The 23,616-nt window shown below is 37.7% G+C and overlaps 2 protein-coding genes across 2 annotated transcripts; both read left to right on the forward strand.

The window, feature by feature from the left end:
• The first annotated feature begins 374 nt into the window (after positions 1–374).
• Positions 375–8,318, forward strand: gucy1a1 (guanylate cyclase 1 soluble subunit alpha 1). Its single transcript, XM_026360956.1, has 8 exons — positions 375–777; positions 1,039–1,106; positions 1,800–1,870; positions 1,978–2,693; positions 4,450–4,935; positions 5,890–6,033; positions 6,827–6,981; positions 7,320–8,318. Exons 1-8 carry the CDS (start codon positions 538–540, stop codon positions 7,456–7,458), a joined length of 2,019 nt encoding a protein of 672 aa, XP_026216741.1. The 5' UTR covers positions 375–537; the 3' UTR covers positions 7,459–8,318.
• A 1,260-nt stretch (positions 8,319–9,578) lies between these two features.
• gucy1b1 (guanylate cyclase 1 soluble subunit beta 1) lies at positions 9,579–22,583 on the forward strand. Its single transcript, XM_026360957.1, has 13 exons — positions 9,579–9,678; positions 9,966–10,039; positions 11,802–11,902; positions 12,032–12,150; positions 12,678–12,875; positions 13,954–14,184; positions 14,382–14,498; positions 15,099–15,232; positions 16,519–16,716; positions 18,290–18,527; positions 19,212–19,352; positions 20,858–21,012; positions 21,352–22,583. The coding sequence occupies exons 1-13, from the start codon at positions 9,676–9,678 to the stop codon at positions 21,497–21,499; spliced, it is 1,857 nt and encodes a 618-aa protein (XP_026216742.1). The 5' UTR covers positions 9,579–9,675; the 3' UTR covers positions 21,500–22,583.
• Positions 22,584–23,616: the final 1,033 nt, after the last annotated feature.

The raw sequence follows: 23,616 nt of genomic DNA on the forward strand, positions 1-23,616 counted from the left end.
ATTCCTCTGGAATGTAAAGGGAAAATCAATCACAGCACAAAGGCGACAAACACACCGCTGTGCACCACAGGCACGTACACGCAGTGGAAACTCCTCATGTGCACATAATAGGAACATGATTATTTGTGTATGAGGGACCAGTTTCATATGATGAGACCCATTCCAAAGGGTGATCTAAATAATAAAGTCCATTGCATGTGAGGAGTCGCCTGGAAATAATTTCTCCTTGCTGATAGGTTGCTCAGCTACACCAGCCCCACTTGCCAATGGATTGGCCTACTGCTCTTTTCCCCCAGTTTCTCATTGGCTTTTGGTAATGTTAGTTGCCTGCCATCGTTTGCCCGTGCAGTTTTCAATGAATATTGTATGTGGTCTCTGGCTTTGGTGCTGATCATTTGAATCAGCGGGTTGCGAGAGGAAAGGTACCCTGGTTGCGCGCCCCAGATGATGGAATTTCTCCCAGTGATCGCAGCTGCTCGACCAGGACTGTCTCCCTCCGAAATTAGATAAGAAAAGCGAAGAGATTACAGCGGGAAAATGTTCTGCGCAAAGCTGAAAGAACTGAAGATATCCGGAGAGTGTCCATTCTCCGGCAGCGCCAAAAATAATGAGCTCGGAGACTTTGAGGAGCGCTCAACTGACGCCGCGGATTTATTCCCTATTTCTAAGGACGTGCACGGAAAAATAGGTGAGGATTTACCGCGACAGAAGACAGGCAGAGCCAAAGTTAACCTGCATACACTTGGAGAGAGCATCAGAAAATTGGCATGTCCCGAGGTGAGCAAAAAAACATACATTCATATTAACTTAATATACTGTAAGCATCATGTTTTACACAGGTAATAATAATTAGAGACTGACTGCAGTTGGGTTTGTCTCATGTCTGCATGAGATCTCTGAGACCTTGGCTGAATAGTCACTTCATATAAAGACGTGGTAATGCTGCTTTCTTGATTTTATTGGTGCCTCTGTGATTAAAGCTGCCTTTAAGTCTTGCCAGAGGATGACCTTTAACTTGCTCAACACTTTGTCATACAGTTTCAAAGGCTGCATACTGCTCTCCAGCGAATGATGAGGCTATCAGATCACACCAGGGACTCTGAAAGGTAACCCTGTTATTTAAATACAGCTGCTACTGAGACATCTGTAACAACTACACTGGTCCTCCCTGTCTGGTACAATCCCCACCACTGCTGCTGTGAATTATAGGCCCATACTACCACTACGCCACACCATGCATTCGTGTAATAACAATAACTGATGCTCATTCTCATTTGGCCCTCTGTTTAAGATTCCTGACAGATTTTTCCTGCTAATCTCACTACCAGACTGATACTAATGATGATGACAACAATAAGGTGTGATGCCGACTCAGGCTGCTATGGAGACCTGGAGACAGAGAGAATTCCCTCACGAATCTGCTAAAGAAACATGTTACTATAGCAAGAAGACAATGAATTGAATCTCTGTACTTTTCTCAATAGTTACAAATGACAAAAAAACGTTTCAAAGATTTTGATAATCAATTAATAATCTCTGTTAAGTTTTTAGGCAAACTGACAAATAATCATTGGTTTCAACTGCTCAGATGTTAGAATTTGGTCTTTTTGGTGTAAACAGCTTTTGGACTAATAGAGACAAAACTATGCTTTTTTTCTTTTAGTTGAGAACATTTCTGGCAAATTTACAGCTGATTAATTTAACAGGGAGTTGCAGCTGTAGTTTGTTGCATTTCTGTGACTGAACAGTAGACGAATGGTCACCGTGCAATCAATTATGTGTCTGACCTATCTTTCCAGTCCAGACTCGAGTTACAGTGATGAACCAGAGCATGTAGTGAAAAAGCTGAACATTTACTCAACCCAAACAGGTATCTGTCAAATCTAAAATGATAAAATATGTAATTTTGTATTTTTAAAAAATTGTGGCTATTACGAGCTTCACATTGTCACCCGTTTCCCTTCCCGTATCCGACAGCAATCCCCGTGGAAGCTTTGAAAGTTTCGCTTGGCGAAGAGCTCTTCAACATGTGTTATGAGGAGGATGGACACATTTTGAGGGTGGTGGGGGGAGCTCTGCATGACTTCCTCAACAGCTTCAATGTCTTGTTGAAACAGAGCAGCACGTTGTCCAACACAGACAGAGAGGATTCTGTAAACGAACCATCGGTGCTCTGCTTAGACAAGGATCCTGGTCTGCTTACTGTCTATTTCTTCAACCCCCGCCCGACCACTGAGCTCTTCTTCCCTGGAGTAATTAAGGCTGCTGCCCGTGTGCTGTATCACACCACTGTGGATGTGTTGATGGACCTACCCAGTGTAAAAGACAGCATCTTGCAGTCCAGCCCGCAGCCCAGTCTTCTGTACACAGTTGTTGTAAAGGATGCTAAAAATCTGAGCCCCAGTCCACTGCGGGCGACCTCAGCTGGGACACTTCCTACCTCTTTGTTCTCCACCATCTTTCCTTTCCATCTAATCCTGGACCAGGACTTGGTTCTGGCTCAAATCGGACATGGGCTCAGGAAGAGACTGACCAGGAAGGATGGACTGAGACGGACGGCGACCTTTCAAGAGCTCTTCTCAATTGTCTCCCCACAGATCAAATGCACCTTTCAGGGCATCCTGAGCATGCTCAACACCCAGTTTATCATTCGGATCAAGCATGGAGTTTCCACCACAGATAACACAGGGAAGGTAATGCCAACAAATCCGTGACATACAACTTGAAGTATGACTTGAAGTGTCATCAATGACTAATGAGAAAATTTCTTCAAGTTGTTGTCTTAAAATATAAATCAATTCAATTCAGTTTTATTTTTATAGCTCCAAACCACAACAGATGTCATCTCAAGGCACTTTACAGTGTTTAAGGTTTAAGACCTTACAATATATAACTGTATACAGGTATATGTCATGATAGACAGAGAGAAAAAAAAGGCTTTATAAGGCTTTATAAGCTGTCAAACTTATTTGTGATGTACTTGGGCGCACTTGGCCTGAGATAGAGATCAACATTATAACCCCGTGGAGATCAGAAGCAAATGTCAAACCATTTTATCCATCTAAGGCACAGCCATGCTGGTGCTATTTATATAAGGGCCGCATGGCAAGAAAAACTGATCAGTGAGTAAACATGACAGTTCTCTAATGACTAATGACATTAAGTCACGAAGGCTTTTACTCACAATAACACTGGTCTTCCAGGTTTTGTTTTTTTACCTTTATTGAATACAGGGTCAAATAAAAACAGGTAAACAACAACAACAACAGGTGGGTGAGCAGAAACCCTGTCAGTCTCTATCTGAATTTGATCACGTATTACTCAACTGAAAAGCCCACAATGCTGAAAGATGACTGAAATGTCAACAGAAGGGGCACATTCAACATTAATTATTTAGAAATTTCAAAATACTCCCGAAGCTATATTTTGCCCCGTAGCTGCTGTTGTTATACACAGCCATGCACTCAGCTCTGTGAAGCTTTAATATGAAACCAACATGTTGGAGTGAATTAAGAGGTATTTAAATATATTTTTCTTATCTTGGCCAGATGTGGGGAGGTTAGTGTAACAAATAGCTAGGAGGATATTTCAGGCTTCAAAATAGATTGTTTGATTTACATATTTCAGATCATTAATTAATAGTATTTCATTCATGTTATCATCAAATTCAATAGTTCATTTAGCATGCCATAATGCAAATTAACAGTACAGATGGTTGTGGGAATATACAGTCATTAATTCTGAAAGAATTTGGTCAATAATATTAATAATGATAACTACAGCAACAATAATAATAATAAGTATTATTGTTGTTATAAAACGTTCACTTGAAAATTCAGGTGATCATCAACATCAACATAAATGTGTATTCCAATTTTGCCAATCCAGTCAACAATTGCTTAGACATTTGCCAAGAGGTGAACCACAAATGTCAACCCCATGATGGCCCAATAAGAAAAGTCAGGGGATCACAAAAGTCCGTAGGAAGCTTCACCTGGGGACCACGACTGCCTGTACAAATGTCATTGTGGCAACCCATCCAGTAGTTATTGAGATATTTCAGTCTGGATTAAGCTGGGGACAGACCAGGAGATTGACGTTGCCACCTTAAAGCCATGCTGCTAACTTAACTAAAAATGAGCTTGAGTGGATGTTTTTTTTTTTTTTTTTTCCATGGGAACATAAATGAATACTGTGCATTAGCTTTGTTTACTGTTATGGCCGATGGACAGCTGCACACAGCTGTTGAACATTTTACTCTAATGTTTAAAGTTCTATTTATATCTGGATAGATGTATACATTGTGTATTTTAAAATGCTTACATGTCACTGATGAAGCTGAAGCTGACTGAAGCTACAACTTTCTATGTGACACACTGTGGGAAATTTGTGCTAATTCAAACTAACTTTACCAAAGTGCACTAAAAATGGACTGATTTTTCCTTTCAGCTTATGGACCTTAAAGGTCAGATGATCTATGTTCCCGAGTCCAACTCCATCCTATTTCTCGGGTCACCATGTGTGGACAAGCTGGAGGAGCTGACAGGCCGCGGCCTCTATCTGTCTGACATCCCTATTCATAACGCACTGCGTGACGTTGTGCTGGTTGGGGAACAGGCCAAAGCCCAGGACGGTTTGAAGAAGCGTCTAGGTAAAGCCAAGGCTGCCTTGGAGCATGCTCACCAAGCACTGGAGGAAGAGAAGAAGAAGACAGTGGACCTCCTCTTCTCCATCTTCCCTGGCACTGTGGCGCAGCAGCTGTGGCAAGGCCAAACGGTCCAGGCGAAGAAGTTCGACCGAGTCACAATGCTCTTCTCTGACATCGTGGGCTTCACGGCTGTTTGCTCCCTCTGTACCCCAATGCAAGTGATCACCATGCTCAATGAGTTGTACACCAGGTTTGACCACCACTGTGGAGAGCTTGATGTTTACAAGGTACGCTAATGAAACATACTGTAAGGGCCAACAAGCTGCTTTTTTTGTTTGTAGAGTTTCTGTAAGAAGATAAAACTTTTATTTTATACCTGCAGAGAAATACACATATACACATAGGACAGTTACACTTAAAGTATTAATATTTTAGCAGCTACATTTGTACAGCAAACTGCCCTTTGTGTCATTAAACCCACTATAACCCCTTAAATACGCTATTACTGAAGCTGTGCCCTCACTTGTAGCCATTACCCCGTCTGTAGGTTATTAAAATTAAAATATGCCACTGGATTACAATAAAGTTTTAGGTTAATATTCATATATTTTTTAACATATTTTTTAAAGTGCAACTCGGCCAACTACCATTGTGTCTGCCAGGGGCTGCTAATCTACAGGGAGGTTGGATAATGTAATCAACATGTCAAGGAAACATAACAGAGAGAGCAGCGTGTTTGACAAATATCTTGTAAAACGCTAGGAAGTCAGAGGTTTCTTCAGGACCCTGTTTCCACTCCACACGTACAAGTCTAAAAATAGTTTCACTTTGTCTCTGCCACGTAGCTGCTGAGTGCTCTCAGGTCCAGATTTACAATGAAGAAGAAGAAGAAGAAGAAGAAAAAAAACCCTTTTCAATATGGTCAGGGATCAAGCACTATTACAAGTTTTATTACTTCTTGTTTCTTCCCCTCTGTCTTGTACTGCAAGATGAAGACCAAGTCAGACTGAAGAGCTTTTGATGAATATCCACTTCACATTTGTCATTCTGCTCTTTGTCTTCATGGCACACTGCATTTCTTTAAATACATTTTTTTATTTTTAAGTTAAATAACTTATGAGCTTCGATTTGCATGAAGAAGCAGTTGACTTGTGATGTGAGGGGATGCAAACAACTTTTTAAATTCCTATGTTATGTGTCAATATTGAGTGTAGAAACATTGTAATGATCTTCAACTGCAGGTGGAGACCATTGGTGATGCGTATTGTGTAGCTGGTGGTTTACACAAGGAGAGCGAGACTCATGCTGTCCAAATTGCACTCATGGCCTTAAAGATGATGGAGCTTTCAGATGAAGTTATGACGCCAACTGGAGACCCAATACAGGTGAGGGTTAAGCACTGCTTACCGTAATACTCTTCAGTGTGATTATGTAACTTCAACCATTCAGACTTCACATGAAGAGTTTTTTTATTTAAAAAGAACCTGGCGGTCTCCCATTTGAAAAGAAAAGATACTTTTCTCTAAAGGAGTATTTGCTTTCACACAAGTAAAGTTTAGTGCTTATGTGAGTTATTATGTCTTTGATTGATTATATGACTTATAAAATACCAAATGCTAAAAGTATTTTTTGTGTTCGTGAGTGGCTTTATCAAGACTACAACAAAACAATATGCTTAATACATAATCATGTCACTGGCTCTCATTCCCAAATTCATTACAATAAACGATCTCCAAGACTTACTAATCAAGACGAAATAATTTTAATTCTGTCACTGGAAGAGCAAAATGTATTTTTGCTTAAAAACATACAGAGACAAATATCTGTTGCTGTCCAGGCTGTTGAGTGAGTCTGGATCACAGGAGAAATCGAGAGCTCCATAGCGCGGTTAGCATCCAAAAAGAACCTTTACATGGCTGCAAAGGATGTATTTGTGAGGGACTAACACAGCCATGGAATTGGATGATGTTTAGCTCATTGGTGACGTTCCATGGGATTTGTTGACAACAAGAAGATTAAGGAATACAGTATCACCAGACTGACCCTTTTACTATGTGAAACAAAAATATCTGAAACTGGAGCAGTCATGTATCATTAAAATAAGTAGAGGAAGTTTTTAATGCACTCTAATAATAAAACTAAGTGGAAGCCTGATTCACATTGAATGTTTCTTTCCAGATGCGTATCGGCCTCCACACTGGTTCAGTACTGGCTGGTGTAGTTGGAGTAAAGATGCCACGCTACTGCCTTTTTGGGAACAATGTCACACTGGCTAATAAGTTCGAATCCTGCAGCCAACCAAGAAAAATCAATATCAGTCCAACAACCCACAGGTGAAGGTTTATGTTGTTATCTGCTTCATCATTATTATCATAGTGAGAATTGCGCCTTATAGGTTCTCTCCTCAAAACATACTACCTGACTTAAAAACGCATACATTTTAATAAACCTTTGACAGATTTTGATGAGCTTGCACTATATGGTGTCATATGTTTCCAGAACATGTGCATATGTCATATCCACAGAGAAAAAAACAATGACAAAACAAAAAACAACAAAGTGCTCCGTGCAGGAAACTAGGTTTTAGAAGAGCACTGTGCTTCTTCTTGTGTCAAATAATTTGCCACATTGTTTTAAGATTCATGTTTTATTTGGGTGCTCTTTATCCCAGATTACTAAAGGACCGCCCAGAGTTTGTCTTCATTCCCAGGAGCAGACAGGAGCTTCCGGCCAACTTTCCAGATGACATCCCTGGTGTTTGTTACTTTTTGGAGGCGTCTCTCAAAACGTCAAAACTGACTCTCAAATGAAGCCGAGCTGCTGCACAGCCCAGAAATATTAAATACGGATTAACATAAGCTCACTTAGTGAATGCAGTGCACACACCTTGTATATTTTGGTTTGGGTTGTTTATATATTGATGGTAATGTCTATCAGTCAAACTGCTGCAGCTGCTTAATTACAGAGATGTTGGTTTGCTGTCAAACATGAGTCTTGTCTCTGTACAATTATCCATTTGTACAATTGTAGTGGAAAGAAATGCACTTCTTTCATTTTTCTTCCAGAATGAGTCATATCTGCAAATTGATATGCGGTATAAACGATAGCTTTATCTCCAGGATGACAATGAAAAGATTAAATGTTGTTAAAACGTTTAAAGAAGATTTAAAACATGTCTGTAGCTGTCTTTGATTTGCAGGTTTGTAATAAATGCTGAATATGTCATCTTGCATAGATTAGATATGATACAGAGATACATTGTGGATGTTGATCCTCAGTGTGATATTGCTAAATAGAATAGTTACATTTATGACGAGTGTTTTCTGTAAATATCTAGTTGGTCCACTCACATCTGTAAAGACAAAGTACCTGCTAAAGCACCATGGCCTGATGGGATGGCAGAAGACATCCAGATTGAATCCGAATTGGCTTTGCGTGTTTCAGTAGAGAGAATTTCATAACAAATAATATGTACATGAAATGTTTAAACAGTTTATTATTAAATGATGCAATGCAGAGCAGATCCAGGTGCCTTATGGGGATTATACAAGCAGGATCACAGATGCTAGTGTCTCTAAAAAGTTTGTTTAGTTATTTTGACCTTTCCTTTTTTTGTCTTTAGATACGGTTCAACAGGAATTCATAATGTTAACTATTTCTTCCAATATATATATATATATATACGTGTATATATATATATATATATATATATATATATATATATGTATATGTATATATATATATATATATATATATATATATATATATATATGTATATGTATATATATATATATATATATATATATATATATATGTATATGTATATATATATATATATATATGTATATGTATATATATATATATATATATATATATATATATATATATATATATATATATATATATATATACATTCGATCAAATCATTCCAATGTATTTTTACTTTTTTTTCCACTGTACTCAGTTCTACTATATTTATTAGACTACATGACTTTCATAGCACTCCTTTGATAACATGGGGAATAAGACACAGCAAGATTGCAATGAATGTTCACTGAACTACAACTCATAACAATGTGCTTTAATCATTATTATTGTAATGTAATGAAAGCGCAATAAATATTGATATTATCAGACCTACAGTAAGTGACTGACCATACAGTGCGACATTGTGTACCACAGAAATTCGGCTATGTTAAGTTAAGCCACTGAGATAAACAAGTATAAGTTAGGCTGTATGTACTTGTATATGTTATATATGATGCAGGTATATTTACCTAGATTTTTTAATATTCTCATCTATACTTTGTCCTTGTACATAGTTATTAAGCTATTCTACTTTAACTTTTGTTACTTTTATTGTAGTTGGCCTTTTTATTTTATCACAAGTGAAAGACTTGTATAACCATAGTTCATCTTGCAAACGAGGAACATATGTAAGGCTACATGACCCTAGTCACTGAATGTAAAAATGTATGTATGTAAAACAAACAAACAATCAAACAACAATAAGAAGTAAAATAAAAAAGTCCACAATGTATAAAAGAAGTGGTGGAATAATTAGTATTCTGATTGTCATATAGGCTAAAGTATCAAAATATACTTTTTACACTAGGCTGCTGTGATGAACTATAATGATATCAGACTATATGTAGATCTGGCATATAGCTTCTTCTCTGAAATAAGAGAAACATGTCTGTGTTTGGTGTTATAGTGCGCAGATAAAATCAGGTGTTAACTTTACAACCAGAAACCTGGTGTTTATTATCAGAAACTGCATTTCTGCCTGCGGAGCTTTGCTCTGCACCAGCATCACTTTGACATCGGTAGCTTCATTATCATTGGTCAAAGGTGGCTTACGTAAGACGTACTCTGAGCTGCCATTGGACAGACTGTCTGTCAGTTACCACAATAGGGGAGAAGGGGGCGTGGACGCAGCTACTCAGCATCTGTACCAAACGATGTCGGCTGTGTCACATTAATCGATTTCTGCTTTAAAATAAGGAGAAAGGAGCGCCGCTGTCATCATGGTGAGTAGCTTGACAATTTGATTTGTGTTTAAATGCTGGTGAAACAGGCTGCTTGTGTCGCTGCGTGGTGTATTTGACATTTCCTCTTAAGACAGTTAGTTCTATGTAGCTGTTATACAATAATTTCCCTGATTACGCGCTGCTGTACATTACTGTATATGAACAGGTGAGCAGAAGAAGCATATGAGCAGGTGTAAAAACACCTAATGGTGCATGTGTGTATCGGGGAAACGATCTGTTTGCATCAAACTGTTCTCACATGAATCGTGTTTTTCATCAATTCACAGTATGGTTTTGTGAATCACGCCTTGGAGCTTCTCGTTTTAAGGAATTACGGCCCGGAAGTGTGGGAAGACATCAAGTGAGTGTCTCGGTCCAATGTTTGCTGTTCGGTTCTGGGGGGATCACAGGTTAAACAGTGGGTTAGAGAGTGGGTTAGAGAGTGGCCAGGCAGACCACAACAAGGGGGAAAGACAGGCCTGCTGAACAGATCAGATGCACACTTACATCTATCACATGTCACTTTGTTGCCAGCAGGGACACACATTGATTAACCTTAATCACAGGCAGGCTCACCCTGAACCCACATTGAGCTGCTAAAAAATAGAAAACTATTACAATACTATGATTAGCCTATATAATAATATTAAGATTACATTAAGGGAATAGATCCTGTAATCAGACAAACATATTCTACTCACATAAAGAAGAGTAAGCATGTATGATCAGTGAAATGTACTTCACTTAAAGTCTATGTGTTTAGAAATATCAAGTATAATTTTTTTAATGTTACTAATGCATTAAAAAACAAGTAGTTTTTTTATTGGGGAACTAACGGCTATGGTGTTATATGCTGTTACACAGTTTTATGTACAACACCATAATATATAACTGAAATGAAATATGGTAAAGTACAAAATAGCATGCAGTAAAATAAATACCAAGCCAACTAGTACCATAGTATTATATACTATACTTTAGGATAGTTTAGTATATAGTATGTGTTTACGATTGCATGGATTCATTACATTATATAAACCATTGCAGTCATTGTGCAGTGAAAACCACTCATGTCCTTGTTTGGCAATTTTGAACTTTACAGTTAAACTCTGCTTGTTCAATTTTTCTTGGGATAAATCAACAATTTAAAAACACATTGTGTTATATGTAAAAATGACTGAATGTCACAAAACTGTTCATTAAAAGTTTTCAACATGTCGTTTAAAAATACCTTCCAAATATGAGGTTAAACATTTTTAGATAAGACTTAAACCCCTTCCTTTATCGAGTTTATTTATTTTTTAACTTACTAGAATTATTTCTAGAACTACAACTTATATAATAAATGAGATTCCACTGGTCTCTGTAATATGAGGATACCATTGTTTGAGAATGTTAAAATATTTGGCTCGATCTAAGTTTGTTTTTCATTTGTAGTCTTAACTGCCCTTGACCTGACCCTGCCTAAAAAAGAAGAAAAAACAGCAGCAGCTGCCTTGTGTAAATGTTTTCAAAGAGGTTATTCTCCAGCCACCACAGAAAGCGATACTGTGGTGCAGACTTCTATGCTGTCTGTCCAAATGTAACTCATTGTTATTTAATGCACAATTTATGATTTTTGGTCTGTTAATAATTCAAAAACTAATTCATATTTTCTTTGCAAAACCTTTCAAGGCTTGGTATGTTATTCCAGCTGTAACACATTCTGATAAAATGGAAGATACTGGTCAAGATTGTAAATCTTTTGTGTTTTCTCAGCTAAACAATAGTAATCAGAACCTCATTAAGTTTTCTGACAATTAAACATTGAATTGTCAAATGTATAAAAAGCACAGTGCATTCAGAGTTTGTAATTGTGTGCATAATTATCTGTACTTTCAAAGTGTAGGTCAGATTTAAAACAACCATAACAAAGCATTTTTTATGTCACTGTAATACAAATCAAGATAAGTCACACTGGCTGACTATAAATAAAAGTCCCTCCATAATTAAAGTAACATTAGAAAAACAATTCCAAAACTGCAGAGCTGCTGGTTAGCTGATCTAGTTCCCTACAGAGACTGTTTACTTGTGCTGTAACATTTGCCGCCGGCTCATGAGTAACAGCTTCACTTTGTTTTCAGGAGGGAGGCTCAGCTTGATATTGAGGGTCAGTTCCTTGTTAGAATTATATATGAAGATGCCAAAACATATGATCTTGTCGCAGCCGCAAGTAAAGTTCTCAGTAAGTGACATCATTTATTATTATTAATATTGGAAATAAAAACATACGTGATCTACATTATGTTACAAACTGAGCTCAATTACAAGTTGTATCAACTGAGATATTAAATAACTCCATTCTGTATTTCAGAGATTGATGCAGGAGACATCTTGCAGCTGTTTGGAAAGATGTTTTTTGAATTTTGCCAAGAGTCGGGATATGACACGATTCTGCGAGTGCTCGGCTCGAATGTTCGAGAATTCCTGCAGGTAAGCTCAGTGCTCTGGATACTGAGGTGTAATTAATTTATGATTGTGTTCCTGTACTGCTGTCAAACTTATAATAGACCTGAAATATCGCCTCCTTTAATTCTGCAAATGCAGAATGCCTACATTACCCATGTTGGAGCCAAGTGTTAGGCTAGTAATGGCTGCTAGGAGCGATGAGGAGTGAGCTACAGAGGTCTGTAACCTCATTTCTTTCAAACTCCACAGCTACAGATTTGTTTGACTAAAAAAAAAGTAAGAATATGATGTGATCAGAGTCATCTCATATTGGACTTAAAACTTAAATTGTGTCACAAACTGGAGGCGTGCCATTTCAAAGATGTGTATTTAGTAGGAAGTAAGGTCAATAAAGGATGCTATTATACCTCTGCTGCTTCAATTTGTATTAGAGTTTTTAATTAATTTTCCATTTTACAATAATCCCTTAATCTGCTTTTCACAAGTCTCCCATTGTTATGGAAGTGAAAGATTAACTTACTGGAGTACCTCTTTAATGTCTTCATTTACAGAATCTGGATGCACTACATGACCACCTGGGTACCATTTATCCTGGGATGAGGGCTCCCTCGTTTCGCTGCACCGATGCAGAGAAGGGAAACAATCTGATTCTTCACTACTACTCAGAGAGAGAAGGCCTGCAAGACATTGTAATTGGCATCATTAAAACTGTCGCTCAGCAAATCCACGGAACAGAGATAGAGATGAAGGTCTGCTTTGTTGTTTTTGTTCCCTTTTTTGCTCACAGTGATTTTAATGGCTCACTCTGCTAATGCTGCTGATGATGAATGAAGTTGACTGTAGGTTTTTTTTTCCAGTTCATCTCTAATTTTCAGTGAAGCCTTTAAGTCCCTGTGAAGCACTGTGTCACAGTGTTTGTGTTTGTGTCTGAGAATATAATTAAAGAGGTTATAATGTGAAGATTAAACAAGAGAAAGTTCCAAAGTATCCAAAAAGGGAAAGAGCGCTGCACTGTGACAACTGCAGTGAGTTTTTGGCTAACGTCTGTGAGTCAGAGGATATTTTTAGATCTAGAAGTTATAGAGTCGCTTGCTTAGAGATGTCGGGAGTCTTTCAGCAAGTTTTCCCTTCATGGTTCTATTTTAACTTTGTCTAACTGCAGTTGACTTTAACTCCATGTTTGTTGCCTTAGCTCATTTACCGCATTAATCTGAATACGTCTAAACTATAAGAAAAATTTGTGACAGCGCGATATAATGAACTCTGTCATCGGTATTCTTATTTGTATGTCACCGTTCAGCCCTTCAGTCTCTAATCGATACCAATAACTGCGCTGTGCTATTCTCCTCAGACATTCGCTGTACTTCGGCTGGAGTTTTCTCTCCGCTTCATAAGCGAATGACATTTTCTCCCAAACCTAATCATATTGTACAGACAGGATAATATTTTTCAGCAATTGTTTGTGTAATGAAAGAACAGAAAATGGCAGACGCTCCAAATGTGACACCCAATTTCTGGAAATATTAGCCACTGTTGCTGTGGCAACAGGGTGCAGAGACAGCAGCTTGACGTCAGCATGCCTTATGCCCATAAACCCACAGAATAATGACATTTTATCCCCTCCTCATGCTACAATAATAGACTTGAGATTAATAATCATTATTAATAGGATAATATTGACACTAATATTAAAAGGGCGGAATATTTAATTTAAAATGTCAACTTAGGCAAGTTTGAATTAATTGTAACTTAATTATTTTTTAATTATTCATTTTGTAAAAATAACTGAATAATATTTGGTCAATTATTTAACTTCACTTCACACAGATGATTCAACCGAAAAGTGAGGAGTGCGACCACATCAAATTCCTGATTGAGGAGAAGGACTCAGAAGAGGAGGCGTTTTATGAGGATCTGGATGGCTTCGAGGAGAATGGCACACAGGAGACTCGGATCAGCCCCTATACGTTTTGTAAAGCGTTCCCATTCCACCTTATGTTTGACAAGGACCTGATGCTCACACAGTGCGGGAACGCCATTTATCGGGTCCTGCCACAGGTGTTCATTTCAATTATGCTAAACCCTGTTTTACATTCAAGAAAAACAAGTTCAGTCAGTGTTGATTATGTTTCTATTGGACTATTTGACTCAAACTGAAACATAAGCTGTATGTCTGCTGCCCAGAATGTAAATGTAATTAGTGATAGTAACTCCCAGTTAAACGTAAATATGAATATGTTTATTTTACTCCTCAGCTCCAGCCTGGTGCCTGTATCCTCCCCTCAGTTTTTTCTTTGGTCCGACCACACATTGACTTCAGTTTTCATGGCATCCTTTCCCACATCAACACTGTCTTCGTTCTGCGAAGCAAGGTACTCATGATGTAATACAGTGTTTTTCAAGGTTTTACAGGCTGATCACATCACGACATGTACTTCTACTATACTTACTTTTATTGCAATGTATAGCAGGGTCTAAATGATCAAAATTTGGTTTGATTGTACATGAATGTGTGTATAGTATTAATATTTATGAGCTCACTGATATTTTTAGCAGCTGCATAATATTTTGACTCCATGGGTTTCATCATCAGCTGAGTTAATGAGGACGAAATTGTTCACATGCAGATATTACCAAGCATGCAAACAACCAATCAATCACAGAAATAAATATGTACAATTATATACTGCCATTTATGCATGGAGCAAAGATGAAAAAGTCCAAATGTCAAATCGAAAAACGAGAACAGACTGGTGTCAAAAAGCTACCACTCCGGGGATGCTACAAGAAAAACTGATTTTAAAAAAACCCACTGAATTCTCCCCAGTGATGGATGATGCATGTTACACTTAAAGAAAAGAAAACATAGACATTTAAAAATAAAGACTGAGATGAACTGCTGCCCAGTTTTGAGGCAGATTTAGAGAAGAACATGTAATGAAAAATTCATAAATGTGATGTAATCCTGACAGGAGGGCCTGCTGAATGTGGAGACAGTAGAGAATGAAGACGAGTTGACGGGGGTGGAGATCAGCTGTCTGAGGCTGAAAGGACAGATGATTTACTTACCGGAGGCAGAGAACATCCTTTTTCTCTGCTCACCCAGGTATGCCCACAGTGCAGTCGTACCCTGTGAATATGTACACCTAAGCACACACTCTCTATCACCTATCGAATAGGAACACACCAGTTTCTGGCAGATAAGAAAACGTTCTGAAATTCAAATTCACTGTAATGTACTTTTTAAGCCACTGCTTTTCTTATACTGAAATACTAAATTAGAAGAATATATACACAGGCCACAAGTAAAATTGAGAAGTTGCCACACTAACTAAAACGGTGAGTACCTTTTGTTTCCTACTTGAAGTTTATCCAAAAGCCGTTTTATGCCTACATAATATTTTTATATATATTTTTTCCTAAACAGGTTTCTCTAATCAATTATTATCCAAACTAGATGATGTTATACAAATTCAAATGTAGATTAGTATCTGCTAGCAAGTATTTACAGTAGCTGGTCGGTTTATGTACAATTTAGTACAATTAATACAATACAAAATAATAATACAAAAATTTGTACATTTAATGGGAAGAACTGCATTATGATGGTGAAGGTGGTCTATCCCTGTACAGAATATTGTTTTGTAATAAATATAATCATGTTTTTAAATTAACATTTTCACAATATTCTGTTTATTAAAAAATTAACTGCAGTCAATGGATGAAAATGGGAACAAACCATTTTTTTACATATGGGCAGTGACATTTTTCATTTCATGTTGTTACACAATCACTTTAATGAAGCAGAGAAGTGATGCATTGTGTTTGTGCCCTCATAAACAAAAATATGTCAGTACATGGCAAAAGAAAATTACAGAAACCTATGAGGGGATAACTACATCAGTATGTCTGTGGCATCAATTAGCCTCTGTGGCCCTTACACAAACCAATCAGACATCTCTAGTGAAATATCATATGCATGAGAGCAGGGTCAAGATCGTGTTTTCACAGACACTTTGCAAATAGAAAAGATCAGTGTTTTTTACAAAAGGTTGTTGCCAGACAGAAAATAACAGGGGCTGAAAGATGGAAGCATGCGCGTTCATCTAACCCCAGAAGTCTGGCCTCATCCCAAAAGAGGAACATTTATCTGGAGACAATAAGTACAACCCTGACAAGTAGATGGTGATCTCACTGCGGATACTTTGATACCTTATGTCCTGTTTAATTTATGCTCATCTTTGACATGAACAAGAATCATGTTTGAGGTTTTACTGCACACAGACATTTATCAGACACTTTCAACAATTTCTCTGTGAAAATACAGCATCAATAATGAGTAAGAAGTCCACTGTTTCCCACTTTCTTTCATTACCCTTTCCTCTAACTTAGTGTTATGAACCTGGATGATCTTACACGAAGAGGGTTATACCTGAGCGACATCCCGCTACACGACGCCACGCGTGACCTGGTGCTGCTAGGTGAGCAGTTTCGCGAGGAGTACAAGCTGACGCAGGAGCTGGAAATCTTGACAGATCGTCTGCAGCACACACTCCGGGCCCTGGAGGATGAGAAGAAAAAGACAGACAGGTTTGAATATTGAATATTTTTATAGTTTTTTAAAAAAAAGATATTACATATATTCACACTTCATAGTTTCAGCTTTAGAGCAAAGTATAAAATACAGATAAATGTATTTTGATAGTCTAACAAGCTTGATATTTATATATAACTGAACATGTGCAATGTCAGATTAATGTTGAATACATTTTTGCTCCCTTCAAAGGGTTTTTTACATAACTAGTAATGTATAGGGATTGTTAATAGTGAACATAAATATTTACCCATAATGTTAATATTTACTGTATGTTTTATTTTTTTCCTGTTTAATTATGTTGTAACCTGTTGGACTTATCTTGTCCCCCCTGGAGCGATCTTAACTACCACGCTGGGAACCACTCAACCTCTTTGCAGTAGCTTAGCTCTTTCATTCACACCCAGATTTAGCAGTGCCTGCAAAGTTTTCCCTCTAGTAAGCAATTGAGAATAATTGTGTATTACTGTGATAATTCTGCATAATTACAAACCACAATCCTGTAATTATCTGTAAGTTGTGAGTTAACCTCAAACTTGCTGTGATGAATGTGTAATAACACTGTTGTTATTTTAGCTTTATCTTCATATGTGCGAAAAATAGCTGGCACAGCTTATTCATCAGTTTGTCTTTAGTGTGATAAATGAAGAAGAAGTCTTTCCTTTTAGGGACAAACTTATAAACACTGGAGATACAGCAGGACACTAACAGGTCTCATTCTCTTCCAGCTATGTTGATGCAACGTGACAGTAGGACCACCTAGGGTCAGAATCTATTGTTGTACACAAGTTGATATTTGCCTAAGCTTCTCTTCAGTCCCTGTTATGGTGAAGACACTCAGTTAGTTTTGACTCTGCCTTTCAGAAAAGGGCCTATCATAGTAATTTGGCACAGCAGTGGGTGACAGCTGGAGAGGAGCATGGAGGTGGAGCATGGTCTTTATTAAGACTGCTATAGAAAACCTACTTTCTCATAGGAAAAGACTTTCTCTCTCCTGCTGGATTCCTATATTGTTATTCTCCCCATTCTCCAGTCTCAGAGTGCCTCAGGCTCCAAACATGGATTATAATTCATAGCTCCTCTCTTAATATTTAAGAGAACTGCTGCTGCACTGTCATGGATAAGGAAAACATACATTTATGCTGTTTTGCTGCTGCTGAGGTGTGCGCCTCATGAGAAGTAAAAAAAAATAATTCAATGTTTATCATTACCAATCATTAACAATGCTAATGAAATGTGTAAATCTTGGGTAAATATACTGTATTTACATGTATAGATTTCTGTGCGGTGGCAGATGTCTGTACGTATCATGTGTCCTCAAATTATAGTGCATCATGGAAGGTATTCTGCTTTTAACAGGCAGCCATGATCTAACCAGTTACCATAGAAACACACACTACCCTCCCATCTGAGAGCAGCTTGCATAGCGAAATGACCGAAAGGTGGTGGGTGAGCAAATAAAATGCTGATCCAATGGATGGTCTAGCAGCCACTGCCCATTACTCTGCCGCTCGAGTACACCATAACTACACTTTCACCCAAAGTGGTCATCTCTCTTCTTCCTTTTAGACTGCTCTATTCTGTTCTGCCGCCATCTGTTGCCAACGAGCTGCGACACAAACGGCCTGTTCCAGCAAAACGCTACGACAACGTGACCATCCTCTTTAGTGGCATTGTGGGATTCAATGCCTTCTGCAGCAAGCACGCCTCGGCCGAGGGAGCCATCAAGATAGTCAACCTGCTCAACGACGTTTACACACGCTTTGACATCTTGACAGACTCTCGGAAGAACCCTTATGTATACAAGGTTGGAAGCACGAATTTTACTATGACAACATATCATACAAAAAAATAAAAGGAGTCTGACTAAGGTCAAAGTGTCCAAAAAAAAACTACACTTCTAAAACCTCAAATTAAGAATTTAAGTGCTTTTTTAACCACTGTGTTCGCTGCCGTAGATTAAACACACCAAAAAAATGAAAAATGTTATGCAATTATGCACATACAAGTCAGTAAGAGACTATTTATATCTACTGACTTGAGTTTTTCATGATAAGAAGAGTAGCACTAACTTCTAAACACAGCGTAGTTTTACAGAGGGGCTACACCATTTTATAGGCCTCGTGCAGCAGATTTACACCCCAGGCTTTCAGACAAGAATGCACTTTGAGAAGTCAAACAGACCCTGGCACTTCCAGGGGATCGGCTTCAGGCACTGGGTCACCAAAAGAAGTAATATTTACTCTACGGGCTGAATGGCTAGGTGGTCCAAGGGTTTTAGAAGGGCTCAAAGAGGCCCTGATCATCTTAAAGCTGATGTAAGTGTTTGGGTGTTTATCTCAGGGTGTTTCAGGTGATTTTTGGCTGCACAGCACATTAAAAGAACCTTTTAAAGCGCTGCGGGAACAGGTGATTTCTGAAAGTAAAGCAAAATAAAACAGGCTAAGATATCATTCATGTGAGGAATGACAAAGTGTTTTTCTTTATACAGGTGGAAACAGTGGGTGACAAGTACATGACAGTGAGCGGCCTGCCAGAGCCATGCACTCACCACGCCAAGTCAATCTGCCACCTCGCTCTTGATATGATGGAGATTGCTGGACAAGTCAAAGTGGACGATGAACCAGTACAGGTGTGAAGAGAATATTGGGCTTTAGAAAATATATTACGTATTTATTTTCATATAATAAATGTTTTTAAACTCTAAACTTCAATGCAAACTGCAGGGAAATGTGTTAAGAGGTGGAGAAACAGGCCATTCGCCAGCCATAAAACTTATTCAGTGAATCCAAGTATTTTTATCGTTCACGTTCAAAGAAGGTGCTGCAGCACTTTTGGTTTGATTGGGTGGATGTGGCAGGGAAAGTGTGAACGTCCTGCGCATTACCTCCTCCAGGTGAAGCTCATTATGGCGGTAGCACATAGCTGTCTGTGAATCACGGTGGAATCGGTATTTATAAGGAGTGAAGCGCAAGGTGAAATACATTTTTAATCCACTGTATGGCTCTTCGCATACAAATTGTATGTCGAAGCAATAAAGTTTTTTTATTTATTCTCTCTTCAAATCAACATAATCATGCCCTCAAAAACCTCACAGTGATTTCTTCATATTGGCAGAGTTTGTTTTTAAAAACGGTTGATTTCATCTGTCAGTCTTCTTGAGGGGCTGTAAATATTGTAACTAGCATTCAACCTAATATGACCAGCTGTTAGCCGATTTGTTGCTAATGGAGTTTCAGAATAATTGTATAATTATGCATCTGGACATACTTCCATGGTGAAGTAAAGAGCAGTGAAAAGTTGGAGAAAAAACAGCAGACATTTGTTTAGCTGACTGTTGGGGATTGTTATTGTATCGATGACTGTTGGTACTTAACTTTGGAAAATCGTGTCTGGTTAACAAAAGGCTGTTTATTTTGGGGCATGGCACTGGCTGAAGAGGAGTCCAGTTTAGAAGCAGAAACAAACTCAAATCATCTCATGATCCTGCAGCTAAAAATAGATTCTCATTTGTCCCAGACACTTACAGCCTGTTCATGCTCTGAACACAACAAGAACTGAAGTGCCTACAAGTTCAAGTCTAAATATTAGTCTCTAGATTGCTTCGGGCTACTTTTGGAATTTATTGGCAACCAGAAACCTAAAAAAATAGAATCTAATTTTGTGGAGTGATTCCTGGCAAAGTTAACCTTATATCCACCCACCAAATGTTGCACCTTCTCAATCGACAGCTTTTAGACTTTGCCAAAAGACTTAAGAGAAGCATTTGAGTGGATAGCTACTTGCTTTTTTTTTTTTAAATATTGCTCTCTGTGGAGAACAAATCACGTACATAGTCACTGGTTTAACATTTACACAGATTTATTCAAAGGTTAGAATAGTTTTTCTCAGACTCAGTTTTGAAGTAGATAAATCCATTGTCATGTGCTGCTTTAATAGTATATTTACAGCAGATAAGTGATGATCAGTGCTGTGGATTCTAACAATAAATTTAAGATTGATTTTGCCAGCATTAGTCAATATTGTAGTGATAACTTTGGCTTATTTATTTGCTTTACATAAATTATAACTGATACACAGTGGAATTGCAGCAGAGTGCACAAAGAGTCTCCTTTTTTTGTTCTCCTTTCTTTCCAGATTACGATTGGGATCCATACAGGTGAAGTGGTGACAGGGGTGATAGGCCAGAGGATGCCAAGATACTGTCTTTTTGGAAACACAGTCAATCTCACAAGTCGTACAGAAACTACTGGTGAAAAGGGGAAAATAAATGTCTCAGAATATACCTATCGGTAAGTACTATAAAGGTTTCTCCATATTGTGTATTTTGTATTGGTGATAGATTGTTTTTTATGAGGATGTGTTTGATTTTATCACTGGCTGTAGATAGATTAGCTGCGTTTGAAGTAGATTTGTTAAGTGTTGAGAAAATACCACTAAATTATTAGACACTAAAGACTTGGAATGGACTTGGACTCCATTAAAGCTCGGTCTATATAAGGACAGAAAGATAGATGTATTTGATGTTCTTTGTTGACATAAAAATCTTAAATTTAGTACAAGTGAGATATGAAATCACCCAGGGCCGGACAGCATAACTGATTTGCGATGGTGTTAACACTGTATTCCAGGTGTCTGCAGTCTGCTGAGAACGCCGACCCTCAGTTTCACTTGGAGTATCGGGGCCCCGTCACCATGAAAGGAAAGAAAGAACCAATGAAGGTGTGGTTTCTGTCCAGGAAGCCCACAGACACAGAGTCAGCCACAGTTAAATCTTAACTGTACAACATAAAAACATCATGCAATGAAAGCTACAGGTTGGTACTGTCTACAAAACACTTAGAAAGAGATGAATCAGATGAATAAAGGGTGATGACTTAGCCACAGACAGTGATATTGAGATTTTCAAAGTGCATTTGACCCTGTTGTATTGCTCTCCCTGCTTGTTTCTGCTTCACCATGATCTGTACGACCAATAATGCAATGTTCATGAATAGTAAAGTTGTACAGTGCTAGTACTTTCATATCTAGTCACATCTCACATCATGGACAAAATAACACACAGTCTTTACTCTGTCAGCCAAAATAACATTATTCTTGTTTTTCATCATTGTTATTGATATAAAGTAAATGAATAAACCCTGAATTTGTTATACCAGCATCAAGACTGTTTAAAGAAACTATTTTATTGTATTTTATTATTAGATTATTACCATCACCATATAACATTATATTATCAGGTTCACCAGTTATTTGGCACAAAACATGCTGCATTTTAAATAAATATATTGAAAGATGTATTTTATGTTTAGTTACTAAAGATAAAGTATGCACTACTTTATTTAAAACATTTAGTGCTCTCTCTGCATACTCACGCTGTCTGCTCCTATAAAATAATATAAACTACAAAACAATCAACAATCTACTAAATGTTGTTGAGATATTCCAACATTTTTACATAGTTTTTGTTAGCATATTGTTGCTTTGTATTTATTCTTTTACTTTTTATTAAGAATTACATTATTCAAAATGCAACGATCACATTTAGAAATGAAAAAGGTACTTTATTATGAATGAAACTATTGTATGTACCTTTATTATATTTATAATAAAAGTAAAACTTTAACTGCTTTGTTGGATTAATTTCACATGAGTATATGTACCGTTTTCTTTTCACAATTTTTTCTCTCATGCTGATCTTATCTGATTAAATCTCACATTATGTCCTTTGCAATGATCCCTCTCCAACCTTTCGGCTTTCTGTATAAGAAGCAAGCAAATGCCTCTTGTAGCATTTCTGTGGTTGTAACAGGATCGGTTTATTATAACAATGCTTGTGTTGGAAGATAAATAATAAAATAGTACTGAGAAGTGTTGTCTACTCTGTGTTTACTTTGTGAAGTACATACCAGCACATCACAAGCAGAAAGTAGTGCATGGCGATAGCCTTCCTTGAAAATGTTTAAAGGATCCTGCTGGAGAATCAGGCTCAAAACACAGTCAATTCTCTTGGAAAGTGCTCTCTCTAGTGGCCAGTGAGAAGACAACAATTTGGTGGAATAGAAAGTACAATACTTTTGTACAAGTTGGAAATTGGAAATAATCCAATAAATTACGAGTACCAAGTAAAATGTGGCCTGTTAACCAGGTTAACTGCTATGCCAGTGGCTAAGTATAAAAGCAGCAACTAGCTGCTAAGGAAGGTTGAAGATAGTGTGAAGAAGCAAAAACAAACAAACAAAACTAAAATAATTTTCTGTTTATTGATACAGTAGGAAATGAAAGGTGAGTGACATTAATGTGATGGCCTGTAATCCAAATGAGTGCTAGCAGTTATTTAGTGTTTCTGCAGTCTGCTGGTGGTTTGACCGGTAAGTTAAAACAACCTATACAGTGGTAAGAAAGAGTATATGAACCCTTTGGGATGAAGTGGAGTTTTGCATGAATTGGTCATAAAATGTGCTCCGATCTTCATCTAACTCACAACAATACAAAAACACAGTCTGCTGAAAATAATAGTACACAAACATTATATGTTTTTATGTTTTTATTGAACATAATATGTAAACATTCACAGTGCAGGGTGGAAAATGTGAACCCCTAGCTTAATGACCTCTCCGAGAGGTAATTGGAGCCAGGAGTGAGCCAACCTTGAGTCCAATCAGTGTGATGATATTGGATGTGTTGCTGAAAGCTTTCCTGCCCTTTAAAAACACAAACCAGTTTTGGGTTTACTGGTTTCAAAAAGCACTGCCTGATGTGAACCATGCCTCGCAGAAAAGAGCTCTCAGAAGACCTACGATCAAGAATTGCTTACTTGCATTAAGCTGGAAGGGGTTACAAAAGTATCTCAATAAGCCTTGATGTTCATGTGTCCACAGTGAGACAGACTGTAC

Source organism: Anabas testudineus, chromosome 1, assembly GCF_900324465.2.
Source record: "Anabas testudineus chromosome 1, fAnaTes1.2, whole genome shotgun sequence".
Taxonomy (NCBI): Eukaryota; Metazoa; Chordata; class Actinopteri; order Anabantiformes; family Anabantidae; genus Anabas; species Anabas testudineus.